Source organism: Anguilla rostrata, chromosome 18 (genome assembly GCF_018555375.3).
Source record: "Anguilla rostrata isolate EN2019 chromosome 18, ASM1855537v3, whole genome shotgun sequence".
NCBI lineage: Eukaryota > Metazoa > Chordata > Actinopteri > Anguilliformes > Anguillidae > Anguilla > Anguilla rostrata.
Window position 1 is genome coordinate 15,557,755 of NC_057950.1, and position 21,357 is coordinate 15,579,111.

Sequence of the window (21,357 nt, forward strand, 5' to 3'; positions counted from 1 at the left end):
ATCAGTGTCTTGCCATTGCCCGCAAAAGCAATCATTATAATGGCTGTTAGCACTACAGGCCATAACCAGATAAAAGTCACTCTGCAGCTCTCTACTGCAACCTGCGGCACAATACGAATCAGGATTCACCATTTATACTGTGAACAGACTTCACTTTAAAGGCAATGTACATTAATAGCAACAATGTCAATGCTCCAGCACTGCGAACAGAAACAGTGTTCATTGTAAACATACAGTGGCCTTTTTTTGCAATTAAATATACTGCACAGATAGTATGTGGACTTCCTGTTACATTTGCAAAGCAGTGACATAAAACTTGTTTGAAATTCACAACATAGTTTCTTTTAAACCAAGGATATTAATTCCAGTTTTGGAGCATTTCATTTAAAGTGTACACAAATCACTTGTTAATTATAAAACATATGTACAGTGAATGTGTAGGACAGTTTAGTTAAGGGCTGGCCAACCCTGTTCCTGGAGATCTGTCCTGTAGATTTACATTTTAACCCTTTTGGCACCTGATTCTACTAATTTGCAGCTTAAGGAGACTTCGTTGAATGAGGTGTGCTTTGTTAGGACTGAAATGAAAACCGAGATCTGCGAGACTAGATCTTTGGGAACAGGGTTGGGCAGCTGTGGTTTAGTGGTTACCAAGAATGTTACCATATATTAACATTTGGCACCTTTGGCCTTTTTGGGTGAATAAGTGAACCCATTACATCAAAATACGTTGACCAGCAATATCTTAATTTTCAGAAATGTAGACATACATAAAATACTGCTTGGGGAAAAATTTCAATTTTACAGTAAATAAGATTTTGAATGGGGAAGTATGTTCTAGGTTTTATAAATAATTTCTAATATTACTATAACAGTCTTAAGAATATAGGCATTTGTCAGTAATATATTTAAAATAATTACATTAATATAAAACAGTCGCTGTGCTGTAGTTTCTGTTTCTTCATGTTAGGCAGCACTGGGAACAATATTAGAGTTTATGAAAAAAAAGTTCTGAAATGCATTTTCCTTACTAATTGCACAGAAAAACTAAAACCACCCTTGTTTTGGCTGTATAATCTGAACTTAATTTCTCAGGCACATGTGAATCACAAAATTTAGACCATCCCTGTCAAAAGTAAAAATAAAAATGGAATTCATGCTATGTCTACTGGAGGGAGCAGGTTCTACTTTCTCGCTTGAAATAAGTAATGAAATGTCTGTAATGATCCTGTTCATTAAACAGACTAACTCATAGGGCCGGAAAGCAAGGTTCTCTTATTAATTAATACTTCACTTCCTTTGCAGACACCTTAGCTTTAAGCCTTACATAGTTTACATTTTTAGGCATGATCCATTTGTATACATTTACTAAAGCATGTTAGTATCTAGCTCAAGGCCATAGATGCAGTAATGTAGGATTTTTAACTTCTCACCCCTGCACCGTCTATTCAAACATTTTCACCCCCCTGCTTAAACTGCATAATCAGCCTGTACTCTCAAGCACAAGCAGGATTTTAAGAACTTTCATTCTTTACAATCGATATTGGCCTAAATTCAATCAACATTTTATATATTCACTTACAAATTTTTTTTAACTTCATTTTGATGATCACTGAGGTCGCCTAACTGAATTGTAACAAAAGCAGCAAATTGTTGTCAGTCAAATTTCAGTCATATTTCAATCAGAATCAATGGAAATTCCTTGTTCTTTCATACGATGCCCTATGCATCCAAAGAACTGTCCACATAAACTGGGATCCGCTAGCAGCTTGCATTGATAGCACTGAAGTCAAGAAACAATGTACCCACAGGTGCTTGAAATTGCATGGCAAAGTCTGGCAACTTGACAGTCTGACAGTTGCCTAGACATGTGGATGCACGAAAAGTGGCGACAACAATGCCCCAGCCCTATTTTATCATCCCTGGATAAGTTGAGATCCTCACTGTTTTCTACCAGTAAGATGATGTCAAGATTGTCATATACCTACATTACTATATGCTTGTAAACAGACTCTCACTGTTTTTGAATATCGATGTTAATGATGCTAGAATTTGGTGGACGCACTGTAATGCATCGTATTTTAAAGAAAATCATTTATGCATTGATTTTGGATGAGCTATTTTAGTTTCACTCATAAATAGTGTTTTTTTAACAATCACTGTAGGGACAAATGTACTGAATCAAGGCCATTGTGTTTCATTAACATAGATTCAATCAACATTTTTCCTTAACTCTATCTAGCAATTAAAAGCAAGATTTTTTTTCAGAAACAGTTTGGCACCAAAATAAGCTGAAGAAAAAGTGTAACACTTGCTTTTTACATGCAAGTCAAAGTTCAGGAAAAATGTTAATTGAGTACAGCCCAGGGATCTTAATATGAGACAAAGCAGATAATTACTGTATATACAGTACATCAGTCTCACAAAGCACGACAGACATGGTTTGAAATGAAAAGAAAAAGGGACTTTCCATTGGCTACCTCTACTCACAGACACCCTTTCTCCAGTGTAAATGACTGGCAGTCTTGGTTTTGCTGCGGCCTTTTGGTTTGCAGTCCTGTGGATGAGGGTGAAAGCTGAGGTGGGCGTGGTCGTATTAGGGCGTATAGTGGTCGCAACCTCGCCCAATCAGGTAGCATTGGAGGAGCAGCGCTGGAGGAGGAGGGCGTGGCAAGTGTCACAGACCCTCACTGGTTTGGGGGAGGCGGGGAGGGGAAGCTCGTTGTCAGAGCACGCGTTGCAGAAGATCTCCCCACAGTTTCGACAGTGGTGCTGGAAAACGAGAAAGAGCAGAAAGAAGTATGTCAAATTAATTTGTAATATGTACAAATATTTAGGGAAATTTGTGAACATTTTGTAAATTGAAATTGTAACACTTGACTCATGGATTTACAAACCTTTTTTGTACATTTCCATGATGGGTGATTAGAATACCATTTTAAACCATTACTGTTTGAGCTCAAGAATTTTTAAGTTCTATTCTGTTATTTCATTCTTTCTTTGAATATTTTTATTGTTATATATATATATATATATATATATATATATAATGTATTTATATAATGTATTTATTTTTTTATAACGTAATGCAGAATGCTGCCTCTTTGGCATTCAGTACTACAGGGCAGCACTCAGTATTTGCATTTACTTTCTTTTATATTTGAATGTGCATTATATTTGAGTATGATTTGATTATGCTTGTGTGAGGGGGATGGCACATGGTATAATAATTATGCACCACAACATCTTATGTGCAACAATACAAGTTTACAGCAATACTGTCCCCAACCCCACACATGACAGGCTGTTTCACATGATTTAATTATAAATAGCCTAGCTGTCATTGACATGTTTAAAAATGAACATATTTATGAATTTCAACACTCTTCTTAAATAATCAGAAATCAGCATTCCTATTTATAATCCCAACCTTTCTTCTAGAGATAGAAAACTCCTTTTCACACAGTTTGCAGTGGGTGGCCTCCTTGTCTTTCAGCCACACTTGGCCCCCCTGCAAAAGAAACCAACGATTCCTTAACTCAGCTCAGTAATAGTGTATATTAATGACTAGGAATATAATAGGAATATTTAAAGCCCATACTTATAAATAAATAGCATAAATATTTATGCCAATTCTCTTTCGAGCCAAATTATTTAACACCCACCTGCAGTGCTTTGTTTGCTTCTTTTATGTCTTCAATTTTCAATTTTGATCTGGAACATTAAAAGATATCCATTTAGGCAAAGAAAAAGTGAAGTTCATGCAACGTCAAGAGAGTTACCTAAATACAGACTGTGAATTGAAATATGTGATAGATTTCCATTGTAGCCTGCCAACGGCAGGTGTAGATGGCTATTCTATAGGAATCGGAACAGACTCATTGTAAACAATGTACATTTGATACATATAATATCAAACATCATTCTTGGCAATGACAAACTGTACAATGCAGTAAGTGATCATTGGATGATGATGCATTTACTTGCTAAGTTTGATTGCTGATTGGCTGATGAGGTCTTTACTTGTTAAGTTTGAGTGCTGATTGGCAGATGAGGCATTTACTCGCTAAGTTTGTGTGCGATTTGTTGATGAGGTGTTTACTCGTTAAGTTTGAGTGCTGATTGGCTGATGAGGTATTTACTCGCTAAGTTTGCAGCCGAGCTCCTGGAGTGCCTGCTCCTGCTCCCGGCATATTCCCTGCAGCTGCCTGTTCTCATCTTGCAGTCTGTGGAACTCCTAAAACCAAACACACAAAACACACACACACACACGCATACACAAACAGAACCATTGACCTTGTATTCACTGTGTAAATTTCAGGCTGCTTTCATCCAGTTTCAGTGTACAGAGAGCCATGAACAGCAGTGCCAGCACTAGACTGAATGAAAGATGGAGGAAGGGAGACTTCAGATGACACATTTAAAAGAATGACATCCAAATTCACATCTCTAATGAAAAGAACTAATAATTTCATAACAAAACTTATTAACAAAACCTCTCAAGGTAGTGACTTTAAATGGAATGTGAAATTGTGTTTAATGCATTTTTAATTCAGAAAAGCACCTCCTCACCTTTTTCAGTCCGTTAATTTGCTGTGCCTCAGCACTGAGCTGGGCGACGATTTCTCTCTCCCTTTCCAGATCATTCTGTAGCGTCTGTCGCCACTCTTTCTCAATCTTCAAGTCTGTTTCCAGCTGAAGCCTGAACAAAAAAAACAAAAAAAATTCTCTCATGTTTTTATACCAGGGCTAATTACAGATGAAAAAGCTTTACCATCAATATTAGTATCTTTATTATCAATTTATACAGCAGACATATCAATTTTTACAGCAGACATTTACTGCAGATATTCAGTACTTTGACCAAGGCTAAAAGAACAGCGCCCTACCTGGGAATCTAACCTGCAGCCTTCAGTGTACAGAATCACCCCCACATGCCACTCTAAATTCTTCTTTTAACTCTCTTGTTTAAAACAATGCGTTAAAATGTTTTTAGTGTGTTTAAATGTGTGACCCTGTTATACATGACTAAAGGAAGTCCCTGATTACTCTAATCAGACAGATGTGTTTAAATAAATGTGTGAGACTAAAGAAAGTCCTGTGATTACTCTAAACAGAGTGACGTGTGTGATAATGCTTGGCAAAGCTCCTGGTGAGCAGGGCACTCACAGCTGTGTCTCTCTTTGGCTGATCTGTTTCTGAAGGCAGTCTGCTTTATTGGCAAAGTCCTGCTTGAACTTGCGGGCTCCATCCTCTGCGGTCCAGCGATCGCGTTCCGCCTCCTGCAATCTGCCGTAATTCAAACCAGCTGGGTAAAACTGAGGCTCCCATCGCACGGCGGGGGGTGGGAGGGTGGGGGGCTGGGGGGGCGGGGCGGGGCAGGGAAGGGCGGTCAATGGAAATGACCAACAACAGAAAATGGGGAGGCCAAACACATAAAGGCAAACCAGTGGCCCACTGAAATTAAAAAGTGGAGAGAACATAAATGAGGAAAAGCTGAAGGAGAAGATTGGGGTGTGTGTGTGTGTGAGAGTTTTGACTGTGGCTGATAGGGGAGCAGGGAGTAAGGACATTTTTGCTAAATGTGCGGATGTGCAGTAAAAATCCAGAAACTCTGTTTCATTCAACATGATGTAGGCCAAGAACAATGAACAATATTTGAAACCATTTAATTTTATTGTTACTTCATATAAGACACACACTGTACTTTTTAATTTGGTCTAATGGGTGTCCTACCTTACAGTTCTTTGTACGTGTTATTACAACATTAAGGGTTGTTTTAGAAAACTCTTAAAAAAGCGAATCGTCAAAAAAATCTAAAGAAACGAAAAACAAAAAACAAAATAGACAACCAAAGACTGAGAGAACAGTCAACCCTTTTGATTACAGATAACAGATACTGCATCCTGTCAGACCACCGCCTAGTATGTACAGTGAAACAGTGGGTCTTAAAACATCAGAAAGAAATGTCTTTGACGAGCTTATACTGGTGCTCAGTATCTGTGCTGGCACATTTAACAAAGGACATGGCCAGAGTGCGTGTCTGGCTCAGCAAGTCTTTATCACTATGGAAATTATAAATAAAAACATGGGAAAAATCAAACAGGGATATCCAGAGGTACGGGGAGGGGTGTGTCGTTGTTGAAAGAATGTGCAAAATTGAAAGAGAGAAAAAATGTGGAAAACAAGAAAAGGAGAACAAAAAGGGAAAAGAGGATGTCAATATCAGTGAAATATCCATGTTACTAAAAGCTTTAAGAGATTGTTAAGCAAATGCATTCTTAAAATATTACAGACAAGATGGCAGTAAAACTAACAGAAGAGAAAGAAAGGGGTGGCCCATGTGGACGGGAACATGAAATATCCATGGAAACAGCACCTCGCACAACCAGGTACCAGGGAGAAGATACCAACCAAACTCAAATAAGGTGACAGGCAGACACGGTATTTATTTCTAAAAATGAATAAAAGAGGACATGCAAAACACCAGAGAGCAGGCCTTGAAATTCATTTTATTTTTAGGACCAGACAGGATGTAGGAACTCATGTTCCACTCACAATGTTACCAGCCTGTCATGTCTTTTCAGGCAACCAGCTACATTTTGCACAAGTTGGACCATTTTGTCTTGAACGCAAGTTTCCATTTTGCACTCAGAACATTGCTCCAGAAATCCACAGACAACCCCATGAGCCAAAATGGACAATAAATAAGCGTGAAATTGTAATGTTGGGCAGGGATTGTTTGAGGTGATTCCTTGATAACAGCATCTAATGATGTTATGACAAATCAAGTGGGGTACCTCAGTTGCCATTTAAGTGTTTGTTTTCATCTTAGTGCCTCAGGAGTACAACCAGGACAGTGTGTTACTGTTGTCCTGATTTACAGCTCCTGTAACTATGCAGTCATTAAAATAAAAGACTCATTCAGCCACACAAAATATGAGAAAGAACTCCTCTGATACAATAGATTTTCCTGGACATGTTTTTGGTTTATAATTTTATTTTTAAAATTTTGAATGAGCTACACCTCTCCACTTCTTTTTTACTTTTCTATCTGTCATTGCCAAGTAGAGTGCTTTCGAACAACAATTAGTCCACGTGATGCATAAGGTAAACTTTTTGAGTAAAACGTAACATGGAAACTGTTGTGTGCAACTCAAAATGGTTCAAATGTTCAATGGAACACCCACCAAAGTGGCTGGCAAAATTGATTCATCATCATCATCATCATCATCATCATCATCATCATTATTATTATTATTATTTCAAGTCCTGCAATAGTAACTAGACATTCTACACTCGATCAGTTTTTCATTTCCAGGACTAACAGCCTGACTGGATTTGTACAGGCTATCTAGATTTGTATAACATGTAATGCAGAACGCTATAATCAGTTGGCAGAGTGAGATTTCATGAATCGTATATTGGATGGCAGTACCATGCATTGTGCGGTCAATCACTGGTTCATATGAACCAATCAAAAGAACTCTCTCCATTGACTTTGCTGGTAACACTCCCATCTTGGGGTTCATGAAGGCTTATGCTTCCATTACCAGCAGTAATATACATTCTGCACTGAGCAAATAAAAAACAGTAAACATATTCAATAAATCCTACATATATATTATATTATATTTATGGCCCTTACCTTTGTTCAAGCTGCTTCATTGTTGCTGTTATTTGATTGGTCTTCTCCTCCAGTCGTGTGATGATGTCATTCTTCTGTTTCAAATTGTCATCAGAATACTGTGGAGACACCAGAGTAGCTCAAACCCCTGTTAATGTTAACAAGAAGATCCACCCATGTGTTTAACGAACCAGACAACACACAGAATTTGCATAAAAGCCCTACCTGCATTTTCTGGTACATCTCCACGTTGATAGCCTTGACCTCATCCAGCTGGTGTCTCAGACCAATCAGAGTGTCCTGTTTCTCGTGAATGTCCTTCTCCAGCAGCTTCATGGCCAGTTCCATTTCCTGTTTCATACTGACCTGCACCACCAGCTCATTCTCCACGTCCTGGAACACAGCACATTATTATTATGAATCAAATGATTATAACATAATTAAAGTTCATCACTGCATAATTACAATAAATTATTACATCATTACTGCAGGTCAAACCTTTAACACAAGCTCATTCTCCTGCAGCACAGCATAAAATATTATAACATTATATAATAATAGTAATAATAATAATTATTATTTCTACCTCTTTCATTATTTAACATTTTTACAGTCTTAGTTACATTATGATATCATTATAATCAATATTACAGTGCTTCCAGCGCTAACATTCTGGTGTCTCACTTAGATACAGGCCTGTGTTCCATTACCCTAACGCCACAGGGAACCCGCTGTGCTCTATGCCCCTTAGGTGTGATTCCTTTACTGAGAGTAGCATGAGATTCTTGTGCTACATTAATTTATGAATATTCATAAGGGGGCGTGCCCAAGGACGGAACATCCACTGCCACTGATAATGTCAAACCCATTCATTAATATTCAAACATTTAAGTGATCTGTCCAGTATTAAGAGCACAGAACTGGAAATCTGGTAAGTGGAGATGATCTGTGATGTGATGGTACTTCAGTGTGATGCACAGATTCCTTAAGAGGAGAATGACAGTAGTATCTGATTTCATAACACCTGAAATGCATGATGCATGGTGCTAGGCGAGGTTGATCTCTGACCTGTCGAAGCTGGCACTCCTCCTTCAACTGTCTCCGTGCCTCGTTGTACATTTCGTCCAGGCCCTGCCTTGACTGCTTGTACGTGCATAGCTCCACGTCCACATCCCCCTGGGTCACCTGGACAGGTCCACCGGTAAGAGTTACCATCTTTGGTCAGAAACATCGCTTAAGTTACCTGCTCTGTCTTATGTCATTATTCTAACATATGCACTCCACCATATATCCGTTATTGACTCTTTGACACTCCAGTTTGCTTTCATCTGATGTTCCACAAGTTAACATAATCAGCATATTCATCTATATATATGCGAGTTAAAGCCACTGTGGATATTTATAGCAGATCGAGTATCTGGATTTATGCCTGGAGCTGAAGGCCAGTCACATCTGTTTCAGGACACGATAAAAACAGTCGCAGACGCAGAGGACTTCAGACAGACACGTACTGCAAGGTGCTCCTGGGCTTTCATGAGAATGAGGGTGTTCTCATTTCTGAGCTGATGGTTCTCCTCTTGCAGCTTGATAATGTTGTTTTTTGCTATGGCAAGCTGTAATGAGATAACCGCCACCATTAAAATGCAGAGAGAAGTTACCTGACAATAACCACGTGAGAGTGAGCTGAGCTTTAACACACCTCCTCGATGAGTTTAGTGTTTGACTTTTCCAACGAGTCGACCCGTCCTTGTAAGCCGTGAACCGTGGAGCTGAACCAGAGAGAGGACAGAGGGTCAGTGGTGTCACATGTTCTGTTGTCTTTCTATGGTACATTTAATAACTTGTATATACAATGCTGACCTCTATTTTTTTTCCCCATCACTGGAAAAAGTATCATCATGTTAGCCTCATTATGCAGTATTTTCATAAGCTTGCCACTGCATGTGTGTTTTGGTGGGTCATACAAACATCCAGAAGTTTGAATGCAGAGATATAGTGTATACAACAGCAGCTATTTAACTTTTTACGCTTATAATATACGGAAGATGTATATACAACAAAGATAATCATAAACACATTTAGTATACAGACCTATACAATATTAGAATGTGCTCTTAATGATTGCACATTTTTATTGTTGTGTGATGAAAAGTTGAGAGGAAAAAGGGAACAAAAAAATACACAGAGACAAAACCTGGCCTGTGGGCAACAAGCCAAGAGCTAATGTCTTTCACAAACATGACTAGTGATGCATCAGCTAAAATCATCTCTCACATCACTGCATTTGAGACACACAAATACTCGAGAAACAGCTGCCTGGATTCGCTTGAGCGTACAATGACCTCACAGTGTGTACACTTGTAAACGTAAATCAAACAAACAATTTTGTAAATGTGAATTACAATTTGAAGTTATCACAATGTACACCAGTGTCATAACCAAAGCGGACTTCCCCCATAGCAACTTAACTTACTTCAGCTGTCTGTTCAGTTCTTCCACATAGTTCTTCTGGTCCAGAATAGCAGCTATTTGACCATTTCTGAAAGCCAACACAGAGAGATACACCTGAGGCAGCTGAAGCTTTGAACAGCAAAACAATAGATACGGTCAGAACAAATGAAGCAAACAGAATAATACATAAGGACGCTTAGGTAATATTTACAAAGGAAGTAAACTAGGGGATTAGTGGCGGAAGTAGTGTTCAGTGAACAGGTGTGTTCTGGGATTTAAAGACACAGGAGTAGTCCTGCTGGTGCTGAGAAGAGACACTGAGTGTGTCAGTGTAAAATCACCAGTTTGATGTTACCTTTCTTCACTTCTGTAGTCATCAATGTCATTTTTCAGGTACATGGAAAAGTCTATCACCCCGACCTAGAATAAAACACGAGAAATTTTACAGCTCTTCATTTTGATTTACCAACATGCAAAAGTTCAGTTATCATAAGATACCAGTGATTACTAGTGAATTGCACTTCCTTCCTTCTAAAAGATTGTGTGTCTTTAATATTTTATACCCCAACAATTCTGTTTTTAGTCAACCAACAGAAAGCATTCAATAATTTAGAAAGAATTATAATGGGGACTACAGAGGGTTCATTCAGTGGGTCCAATGTCCTACAGACAGTACAGGACCTCTCATTATGTGAGGTGAATACACTGCTGAAACTGAAGCTGCTCTTACCTGTGTGTCCAGGTCCTCGCCCTTCACACACAGGTTGGCGTCGATGACGTTGAGTCCCACCAGCAGCCCCACTATGACAGCGCCCTCCTCCTCCAGCATCACAGCCGAACATTCGTAGAACTCACTGAGGAGTATGCAACACACAGGCACACACGCACACACACACAACGCAACCATCCGGTCACCATTACTAATGTTACGGTTGGAGGAAGTAGTAGATTTGATTTTGATCAGCTGGAATACATTTTACTGGTGAGTGCTTAGCTGACCCCTCCATCCTGTGTAAACATACTTTCAGGTTGGTCTGAGCACATTACAAGTTCATATTATTAATTTACATCCCATTAAGGTATCATAAGGAACGTGACCAGCGAAGTGCTCTGCGATAGTTATTTCATTAAGATGTGTTTGATACATATGATCAAATGATACATATGTAGCTACATCCGATCAGACTGCTCCTGAGGATAACCAGAGGACAGGACTCCAGAGAGAGAGAGAAAGAGAGAGAGATAGAGAGAGAGAGATTTATTTGTTTATGTATTTGCATGTACATTTGTATATTTGTTAGGTGATCATTTGTTTATAATTCATGACATTGCAGTCTAGTTTATGTACATTGTAATCTGTTTTGTAAAGCTTAGACAAGACATATACTGAAATTAGCCAATAAAGCATTTTAAATTGAATTGAGAGACAGAGAAGAGAGCCGAGAGGGGGATGAGACCGAGATGGCGTGATGGGGAAAAGGAGAGGGAGAAGGATATGTACCTCAGCAGGTCTTTCCTGGTGATGAGACAGCGGAGGTAGTCGGCTAACTTCTTCTGCATCAGAGCCAGGCGCAGCCAAGCCCGAGCACGACCCAGCGGCGTTCTTATGGGACAAACAATCCACACATTTGGCTAAATATCCCCACATAGAACACTAAAGGTACCCCAATTATAATCTGATGTTTTTCACAAAGCCATTCAAACTCCACTTCATACTTTTCTTCACAGATCCAGCGATAGAAGGGGGAATCTTCCAAGTTCAAAGTTACTCATTTGGGTGCACTGAGCCAAATTCGTGATCACTTTGTAAAATATAGGCAAAATGGTTGGTCTTTGTTTCTATGGCAAACTATACTCAAGCTCTCAAATTCAGCTGCAGTGTCTTTTCATTGTTTTTTTTGCAAAAGGTTTCATATGCAAAAAACTGGATAGAATACAGAAGTGAAAATCTGGCCGAATGTAGCCAGTTCCCTTTTCTGTTCCATGCAGAGGCTCAGGAACTGACTGAACACATTACACAGCTGAAGATTCTGAGAAAATGGAGTGTGCGTTTCCATCATCACTGAATGTACAGACCCCTAACTGTCTTCATTAACACTCTCTGCTCAAAGGGTATCAGCATCAAAGGGTACATCTTACTGTTTAAGCTTCCCATTTACTTTAGAACAAGACAATAATACAGTAAAAAACAAAGATTACAAGAGCACATTATAAAAATGCAATTCATCACATACTTAAGTCCAGGTAGGTCTCTAACACTTGCTGCAATCTCGCTGGCCTCCGGACACAGCTTCTCTACCATCTCCAGGGGACCCCACAGTGACTTGTTGTACCCCAGGAAAGACTTTTTCACTGGGGACACAGATACTGACACTCAGGACACCATCGCAGCAGGAACATTATCGCATGACAGTTTTACAACGCCATTCCGCAAATGTATGCACTGACTTCTGAGATTTCTGTCCTGAAAGTAGATACCAACCACAGAAATACTTCTTTAATAGTTATATTTTAATTATAATTAAATTTTAATTTAATTATAAGTATAATATTAAGAAGAAAAAAATATATATATATTTAGTGATGCAGGGCTGGGGGTGACCACTGTATCATGTGGGGAACAGACATAAACACAAAATGGGGATAATTGGCTTGTTGCCGTTTATTGACTCCTGAAACAGAAAATAACATAAAGCCTTTGAAAATAAGCAAAGGCCAACCTGGCAACCAATTTTCCCTTGGCAAAGGCAGGGCAAAAACACGGAACCGCAAAAGAAAAGGATGCACAAAATGCAGCACTGTCCAGGAAACCGGCCACATTCCAAAACTCGTCCTTCTCCTAGGCCTCACCACCAGGCCTTTTATTAAGGCCAATAATGAGATAATTGGCAAGAGCCATGGTGATTACCGTGTATCACAGAGTTGGCCATTCCTTTGGGTAGGGTCGGTTCTGCCCCTGGTGGGCAGCACCATCACCTTCCTTCCTGGCACCACTATATACAGTATATATCATGGTTTGCATAACTGGTGGGCATTTCAGGAAGCAGGATTACAGAGTTAGCTGGATAACTGTGCTGAGTAAAACCCAGAATAGCTCTTTTTACCTCAGTCAATGTTCCAAATTTTGGAGGTTACAGGGTTTTCCTCAGTGCAGTTATCCAGCTAACTCAGTAATCCCACTTTGTCAAATACCCCAACGGTTTCATTAACAGTGAATGAGCACAGATGCGAACGCCTTCAATGTGAGGTGTGGCGGGTGAGCATACTTACCCTTAAGGCCATGTTTCAGGCAGTGCTCCATGACGACAAAGAACTGCTGGAGGGGGGGGTAGTCTGAGTCCAGGGTCCGGCCGAAGCTCAAGGCGGACTCGATCAGGCCCTTGATACTGAGCTTGGCCATGTTGAGCAGGTTGGACCGCTCCATGGTCATTGGGTCCCGAAGAGCTACAACATGAATAAAACACATTTACAAATGTTTTTTTTCCTGAGCAAATTTGTCTCACTTTATTTTTCTTTCTTAAATTTTGAATGCTCGGTCATATCTGCAGGTTCATCCACCACTGCAATGTGAAATGAAAAGGACAAATAAAGTATGCGCCTTCCCTTGAAGCTTGAGCTTATACAGCAAAGCTAATCCAGGTTAGCACCACCCGTCAAACTACACAGACCTCTTAAAGCACACTTTAATAGGCTCAAACCACTATTATCTCATACGCTGCATATGTAAAACTTTTAATTCTTAATGAGTAAGAGTGATGGACATAACCTTCACCCCTCCCCACACCTGATGATATAATCAGCTCTTAGCTGTAAGTCAATGGCAGGGAATTTCTAAACAACTAGGCTAAATGTTGAACATTCACATCTTTAAATAAATCATTAACCACCTTTAAATAGACCTATAGAGTGTATAGAGATAACAGTTATCTGCCATGATCCTCCAGTGAATTTTTTCCAGTTATTCTGGAACTGCGTATGGGTCTATAGGTGTTGATCTTATGGTGTGTTAACAAGCTGTGATGACTGTTCTTGCATGCACCAATGAGCTGAAATTAAATGTCAGGCAAGTCAGACACATTTTTCTGCAACTGCAGCCAGTGTTGGGTTTCACCAGTGGATTTGAGCAGAGCTCACAAGAAGGACCATCAAAGATGCAACTAACAGAAGATGAACTCATAAGGATATGCTTAAGACATTAGCGTTTGATTCACCACTCTGTATGACCGTGTTGCATAGCAGAAGCATGATAGACGCTGAGGAACAGGCTGACCAGATACTTCCATAAAAAATATTTTTAGTAACAGCTGGATATTTTACAGACGCAATTCAGTTGAAGTACCTTGCTCAAGGGTACAACGGCAGTGCCTCACCTGGGAATTAAACCTGTAACCCCCGTGTTACAAACCCAGTTTCATAAGCATTATAGCACACTGCCTCCCCAGTGGCTGCATGAGCAATTTAGAAGGTTTGCGAAACTCACACAAATTATTCAGGGTGTCAACTCCCAGATTTCAACAGATCAAAAGAAAATTGAGTGACAAGTACTTTTATATTATTTCAGCTCTCTCAAGAGCAGACAGAGAGGTGTATGGTTTGGTACTGCACTATTCAAACTCTATAATCACTCAGTAATTTTTCATTCACAGTCTAAAGCACATCTCATTACAGATTCTGACTGGAGTTCCCCTGGGGTTCCAGGTATGCACACTTCCAGGTACGCATGCACACACACACACAAATCCAGCAGCCCCTCAGGTGTATTTTTACACGTAGGCCTACTTGCCAGTTACAAACAGTGCAATCTCAAACAGAAGATGAAATGTACTTTTCTGACTTCACAGCTCGTCAAGGTTTGGCTACACTATTTCTGCACAGATAACACAGACAGTCCTTTAAATAGACTAGGCAAAATAGGAAATGCTAACTCAACTCAGACAAACTATGCCACCTCAAAACACTCAAACACTGTGATGCACAAACAAACACACACTTAATATATATGATGCTTTGGTAGTTCCGTGGCCTAAAAATAATCTGACATTTCTTCTCATATTCAACAGTTTCCAGTCTGCTAGGGGAAAGGACATAGTGTCAGCTGGATCTCTCTAAGAATGCTTCAAGGTGATTTCCTCTAAATTACAGCAGAGTCAGTTCTTCTCAGTATAAGCGCCTGAGACAGGCTGGAGCTGGGTTCACTGAGTTCGACTCCACTGTTTAAAGACAAGTCAGCATTTTCATGGCTATTAAATGCACTTTCAGACACAGAAAGGTTCCGCTGAGTTAAAGTAAGAGCTTTCCATTCAGCAGTCTAGATTATACCAGTGTCACATGTTCTCAATTATGGTGATGTTACTCCTACACACCCAAGTAAAGTAGACAATCTATCAGTGAAAGGGTCAAAAATGTAGGCCTATTTGATAAATATCCTGTAAAGCCTCAGCATCACAGACTAAAATGCAGGAAATGAACTAAAAATAACCACAATATCAGCTGTTCAATTATTCTCATGTGAACCGACTCAAAACTGGGCTTAAAGCTGTGAAGACTAAAAAAATCATGGCACAGCCTGGCTTTTAGAAGAACATTTAACTTCATTAATGTTAGCTCAAATTAACTGGTATTGTGTAATCATTCTGTCAAATTAAAACACAGTTTGTTTATAAATACATATTTTTTTAATGGAGCAAGTGAGCTTCATAATGTTTGGGACAAAGATGCTTTTTCTTGACTTGGCTCTGTACTTCACAATATTAGGCCTGTAATCAGACAATTCACATGTGCTTAAAGTGCACATTCTCAGCTTTTATTAGATTTTTTTAGGGTATATTTTATACTGTATATTTTATATTGTTTTCACCATGTACACATTCCAACACTTCTTATACATAGCCACCCCCCCCCCATTTCAGGGCACCATAATTTTTGGGACATATTAATGTTTCATAAATGAAAGCGGCCATGTTTAGTACTTTGTCACATCCTTGACAAGCAATGACTTGAAGTCTCAGACCCAAAGACACCACCAGATGCTGTGTATCTTCTTTGGTAATGCTCTGCCAGGCCATGTGAATTGTTGGATTACAAATCTAAAATTGTGGAGTACAGAGCCACATCAAGAAACAAGCGAACCAGGTTAAAACCCAGTATATGGCTGGACCTAACACACGTGATCTGGCCGACCAATGGTGTGACTTCATAACTCGGCCGACCAATGGTGTAACTTCATCACTCAGTCAGTCAGTCACAGACATTTGCGTGTGTAGGGCTGGCCCCGCTGTTGAGGTCCAGCCAAAAACCGTCTTTGTCCCAAACATTACGGAGCTCACTCAAAGTCTCAGCAGACCTGCATTCTCTGGGGACCTGGAGACCCTGAGAAGGTGCTGATATATTTCAGTGCCCTACATTCTTGACACTTCACTCATTGCAACCTATTCCTTTACCTCATAATGCCTTTGGTGCTATTATTCGTACAGTTATACAGAGAACAATGTGTATAAATAAACCATACAATGACTGTGTAATATAATTATAATTAATAGAGATACATACTGGCAAATTAGGCCTACACAAAGCGGATTTCTCAAAAATCTACATTGACTCTCTCAAGATGCACAGGACCACAAACGCAAATGGACGATCGGAAATGTTAGAATTAACTAAGCACACGTGACAAGAAAACCAGCTGTAAGAAACCTTTAATCTACCTCAACCAAACCGAACAATGTCCTTGCCACAATAAAGGTTCCAACTCAGAATATAATTTAGATCTCCTGAACACTTAAGGGCTAGGCTACTCCCCAGAATAATGGGGACTATATATCTCAAAAGAGTGGCTAAACAATAGTTGTCACTTCTGTGGTTGGATTGCAGTTATCTAACCAGCTAACCACATGAGCATTATCAACGCTGTGAGCGCAGTTTTCCACTCTGACACGGAATAATGACAGTAGACTGATCTATGCTGTTTGAGTGAATGTAATCTTAGAAATACATGCTTGCTACTGATAGGCTTCGAACACATCCGCACCAACCTGTTTTGGTCCTTTGTTAACATAGCACATTAGTCATAAGTGTGAATCCAATCAGGACGCTTTCTCACATAATTTCTGCAGATTTAAATCGCCAAGCATCCTCCCTTGATCACGCTACCCAGGTTTTGGGGTGTGGTTCCCAACGTCCATTGGATTATAACCAAACCACGTGGTGCCTAGCTACACCTGAAGGTTATGGACATCTGTCAAAGCGATGGTTTTCATCTTTACATATATAAAAAATCTGGAATTAATACCAAGAACTCAGAAAACGGGACGTCATACAAAACCTGTGATTAAATGTGCTACTTAAACGTTCTGTTACAGTGATGTGTCAGTAAATTGTTTGCACACAACACAGTTTTTTTCCCACACAAGCTTCGTTTGTAACAACATGCATGACATCATTGTGATGGTAGTCAATATTATCCATGCATAAAGATAATCTAAGCGGCATACTGACAGGAAATCCGGAGTGCATTCCCCTAAATGCGACCACAACTTACCCTTTGCGCCCCAGTCATCTGAAAAGGGGGGTGATTTCTGTTCCGCTACCTTGGGAAGTACGTGAATGCTTCCTGAAAAGGTCTCCGATGCTTTCCTAGCAAGCGCAAATATGGGCGCCTGCCACCTCCCGTCTCCCGCTTTCATGGCGGCGGCAGATTTTTCAGTCGATTTCTCTTCTTGCAACCTGAGGATACCGAAGACTTGATCTTTCTCTTTGTTGCTCTCCGCTTCAGCAAAGGTGAGATCGTGTTCTGCTGGTGTCGCCATCGCGCATGTAAATATCATAAAGCGGGAGCTAATATGTAACCTAACAACGACCACAGAGGAATTGTCAGAGACAGCATTGATACACAATGTGTGGTTAAATGCCAGTGCAAATCAGAGTGAAATGTTGCGCATCCAAGCTCCACTGTTTTCAGCTACATGCCGTTGTCAGTTCTCCTTCTCGTGTCATGCAAAAGACGGATCGTCAGTCCCCGCCGGTGAAATGCTAAAAGAAATTTGTTTACAGCGAACGGTAGTTCCTTTGCTCAGCCTCCCAGTACCCGAAGGGGTGGTGTCAGAAATCCTCACAAGACACAAAAGCACTACGTAATGGCCTGCCTTCAGGACCTACTGCCTACACATCACCGCCCTCTGTCGCTGGCTAGAGGAATTACCATCCGCCTGCAATGCGTTAGGTGATCATTACTGTCACTTCTAATTGATAATAAACATACGCGTTTTCTAAGATTCAACAATAATATTTTAACATTTAAGAGGTGATTTATAGCGCTTCATCACAAAGGTCACACAAATAGGCTACGACTTACACCAGAAAGGGCTGCAGTACTGTACAATAAGAAAGGTCCTGAAACCCTCTGAACTGTGAAAATGTAATAAATGCTACTCAACCGTGTTGCTAACTCTATATAGAGAAATGAGCATTTGTTTAAATACTTATATTTTGCGCATTGTTGTCTTCAAAACAAGACGCACTACGAATAGTCTGAAGACGCAGTATGTTTTGTGGGAATGGTAGTGGTTTACCTTGGCTATACGCAAGTCTCTCCATGCTTTCACTGTGAGTTATTCCCCAGCGATGGAGACTCTGGGGTGAGTACATGGGCCCAGCTCAGCTCTGCCTGGTCACAAGATGGATCGTAATGTGCTTCCGAGGCGCCCCCGTCAGGTACGACGTGATACTGCATCAAGAGAACAGAAATGACCGTCACATTGATTCAAATGCAACAACAAGGGCTGGGCTGCGGATCAAGATCACTGTGCATTGTTTCACTCAGTTCTTCTCCAGTTACTGACCTGCGGTGCTTTGTCTTGTCCTGAAATTACACTGATTAATCCTTCATTTATCCTCAGTGGACTTGAGTGAAGAAGTTGTGATTTAATGCACAATATAGCTGATTATACTCATTGCTGATTATACTCCCCTGCTCTGTGTTAAACATTTGCAACTATGAAGCAGAGCCTAAAGACGGAGGCAGAGGCAATCAAAGCTTTAAGATTTTCTCTGAGACTGAGTGATGGAAAGGGGAGTGCTGGGCCCTGGGCCCACACACACCGTCACTGCAGTCTTAACTTTTGACTTTTTGTTATTAACACAGATGGAAGCTCTTCAGTTGATAAGCAGAGAATAACTGAGAAGGGAAATTCTTAGCATGTAGCTTGTTATTTAACAAAGATATTTAACTACTCAGAATGGATATTTTGTCACATGCTGCAATAAGACCTTCCCAGAAAGCAAGACTTAACATTCCTGGGAATAAAGTAGCCTGACTGAATCACCATTAAGATCCATGACCAGCCTTTTTGGTGGAGGACTTCCTGACCCAGTATGCTTCTCTGTTTTCCTGCAGATCTGATTTAGTGCTGGAGTATCATATGACTCTGTCTTCCTGCTCTGCCTTCCATAATTGCACTTAAAGCAGAATTTACATATGTCCGCACTTAAAAACCATTTAAAATTCATCTTCAGTCTTTTATGATAGATTTATTTTCTTTGGTATTTTAGATACAATATCACCAGATAAACAAACTGCTAGGGGTTCCATCCATCTCTCCACAGCCCCTGGCCTCCTTGTAACAGCTACAGCTATGTACAAAATCTGTTTAGCCTTACCTTCTTACTGCAGGGATGGGATTGTCTTGTCTCAGCTCTGTTTGCACTCAGTTGAGTCGGCTTCAAGCTGCCAGGTTTGGGGCCTGTGTGCATTTGGGACAGCGGCTCACACACATAAACAGCCCTCTGCAGATGCAGGCAATGAAAGAGTGATGTCGCTTTGTGGAACGACATGCACACACACACACACACAGTGCTGGGAGGTGGAGGGGGGAGGGATCATTTAGTTTTTTCTGGAAGGTGGGGCTAGCCTGTGTGGTGCAGCCAATCCTGGGCCTCCACTGAGAAATAAAGGGGAAGAGAAGGAGGAGGGCTCAGGAAGGGGTGTGGTTTGGCCTCTGAGTGACATTGCACACTGTTTCTAAAATGCATGCTTGTGGGAAAAGGATTAAATACTAGAATAGTAATTGACCAATACACAATTTCCTTAGTGGATTTCACTGAGATGAACAGTTTGTCGCAGTTGTTATGGACCTGCAATACATGTTTATGTGTGTTGATTCATGTTCACAAGGTTTCATTATTCAAATTAGAATTAGTCTATTCACATAATATCTTCAATGATGTCACAGTATTATTTTTTACCAAAATAAATAATAACAAATTTAAGTGTTATTTGATAGCGTGTAGTTTGTCATAGCTGATTTACCTAAACCTTCTTTAGGATATAAAATGATTTGATTACTGGCATAAATTCAATTACAGAAACCCAAGTTTTTACTGCAAGTAGATGCCATCTATATTCTGTTTCAGGGCTATCTTTAAAGAATTGAAAATATTTAAGGCCTTGAGAAATTATTTTAAGTAACAACAAAACATAAAAATGGAATTAACCAGTATATCATAAAATGTATGTAAATGAAAACTGTTGTATAAAAATGAAATGTTTTAATTATTCTGTGACAAATAAATCCTCAGCCATATCCAACCCTTCTACAATTAATATGCTTCCACTAGGTGGCAGTATACATCAAGTGATCAGTACAACTTGTGATATTCTGTAGTGATTCAAAAGTATAGAACATACTGAACGCATGAATGAGATTTCAGGTTTGAAACACATTATGACAGTCTTTGTATTTGTGGATGTCACTGTTTGACAGCTAATTGCTTCTTCTCGTTCCCCTGAAATGGCTTTAGGAACCACTGAACCACTGAACATTGCAGTAAGTTAAATTTCATTGCTATTGCATTTAGTTGGTATAGAATAGTCCACAGATGTGTGGTCATAGCTCAACTCCGTCAAGCTTACAGAGAAGATGAATAACCTCCTCGAAAGAAAACTTCCATCCCAAAAATGACAACCAGTATCACCCACATGACTAAAGTCTTATCATAGAAATGCTGTACATTCACTCTTCTACAAGTATGCAAATAAAGAGAGTAACAGGGAAAGGGACTGACATTAAGTGCTGTTTTGGGATCAGATTGTGGGAAGGGGTATATTCAATATTACATTGGGATAGGATATATTTAATATTGTCTTGGGATGCAATGAGACATACAGTATTTAATGTTGTTTTGAGGCATAATGAGATTTGATATCCCATGGTCCTGATCAACAATCTCACTGTCAGGTAAAGAAGAAAAAAAACAGCTGTGTGTACAACTTTGCTTTCATCTGT

General features: G+C 39.8%; 1 protein-coding gene across 7 annotated transcripts; it reads right to left on the reverse strand.

Moving 5' to 3' along the window:
* Positions 1 to 131: 131 nt before the first annotated feature.
* rufy2 (RUN and FYVE domain containing 2) lies at positions 132 to 19,887 on the reverse strand. Of its 7 annotated transcripts, none has more exons than XM_064317707.1 (19): positions 19,733 to 19,887; positions 18,646 to 18,800; positions 13,349 to 13,522; positions 12,313 to 12,430; positions 11,580 to 11,681; positions 10,809 to 10,932; positions 10,434 to 10,498; positions 10,101 to 10,166; positions 9,327 to 9,396; positions 9,139 to 9,240; positions 8,696 to 8,842; positions 7,853 to 8,020; positions 7,649 to 7,746; positions 5,170 to 5,289; positions 4,573 to 4,702; positions 4,143 to 4,237; positions 3,666 to 3,714; positions 3,431 to 3,511; positions 132 to 2,772 (listed from the first exon to the last, which is right to left on the reverse strand). In XM_064317707.1, exons 2-19 carry the CDS (start codon positions 18,719 to 18,721, stop codon positions 2,629 to 2,631), a joined length of 1,929 nt encoding a protein of 642 aa, XP_064173777.1. In that variant the 5' UTR covers positions 18,722 to 18,800; positions 19,733 to 19,887; the 3' UTR covers positions 132 to 2,628. The 7 variants fall into 7 exon arrangements, with proteins under 7 accessions (XP_064173777.1, XP_064173778.1, XP_064173775.1 ...); XM_064317708.1 differs by having other exon boundaries at positions 8,696 to 8,812; positions 19,733 to 19,886; XM_064317705.1 differs by lacking the exons at positions 18,646 to 18,800; positions 19,733 to 19,887 and adding an exon at positions 17,616 to 18,209.
* Positions 19,888 to 21,357: the final 1,470 nt, after the last annotated feature.

Excerpts from the sequence above, each read along its gene's own strand:
- rufy2 (XM_064317705.1), bottom strand. The coding sequence starts at position 17,901 with ATGATATTTACATGCGCGATGGCGACACCAGCAGAACACGATCTCACC. Across the intron at positions 12,431-13,348 it reads CCTGAAACATGGCCTTAAGG|TGAAAAAGTCTTTCCTGGGG; the intron begins GTAAGTATGCTC and ends CTGTGTCCCCAG. Across the intron at positions 3,512-3,665 it reads AAGCAAACAAAGCACTGCAG|GGGGGCCAAGTGTGGCTGAA; the intron begins GTGGGTGTTAAA and ends TTTCTTTTGCAG.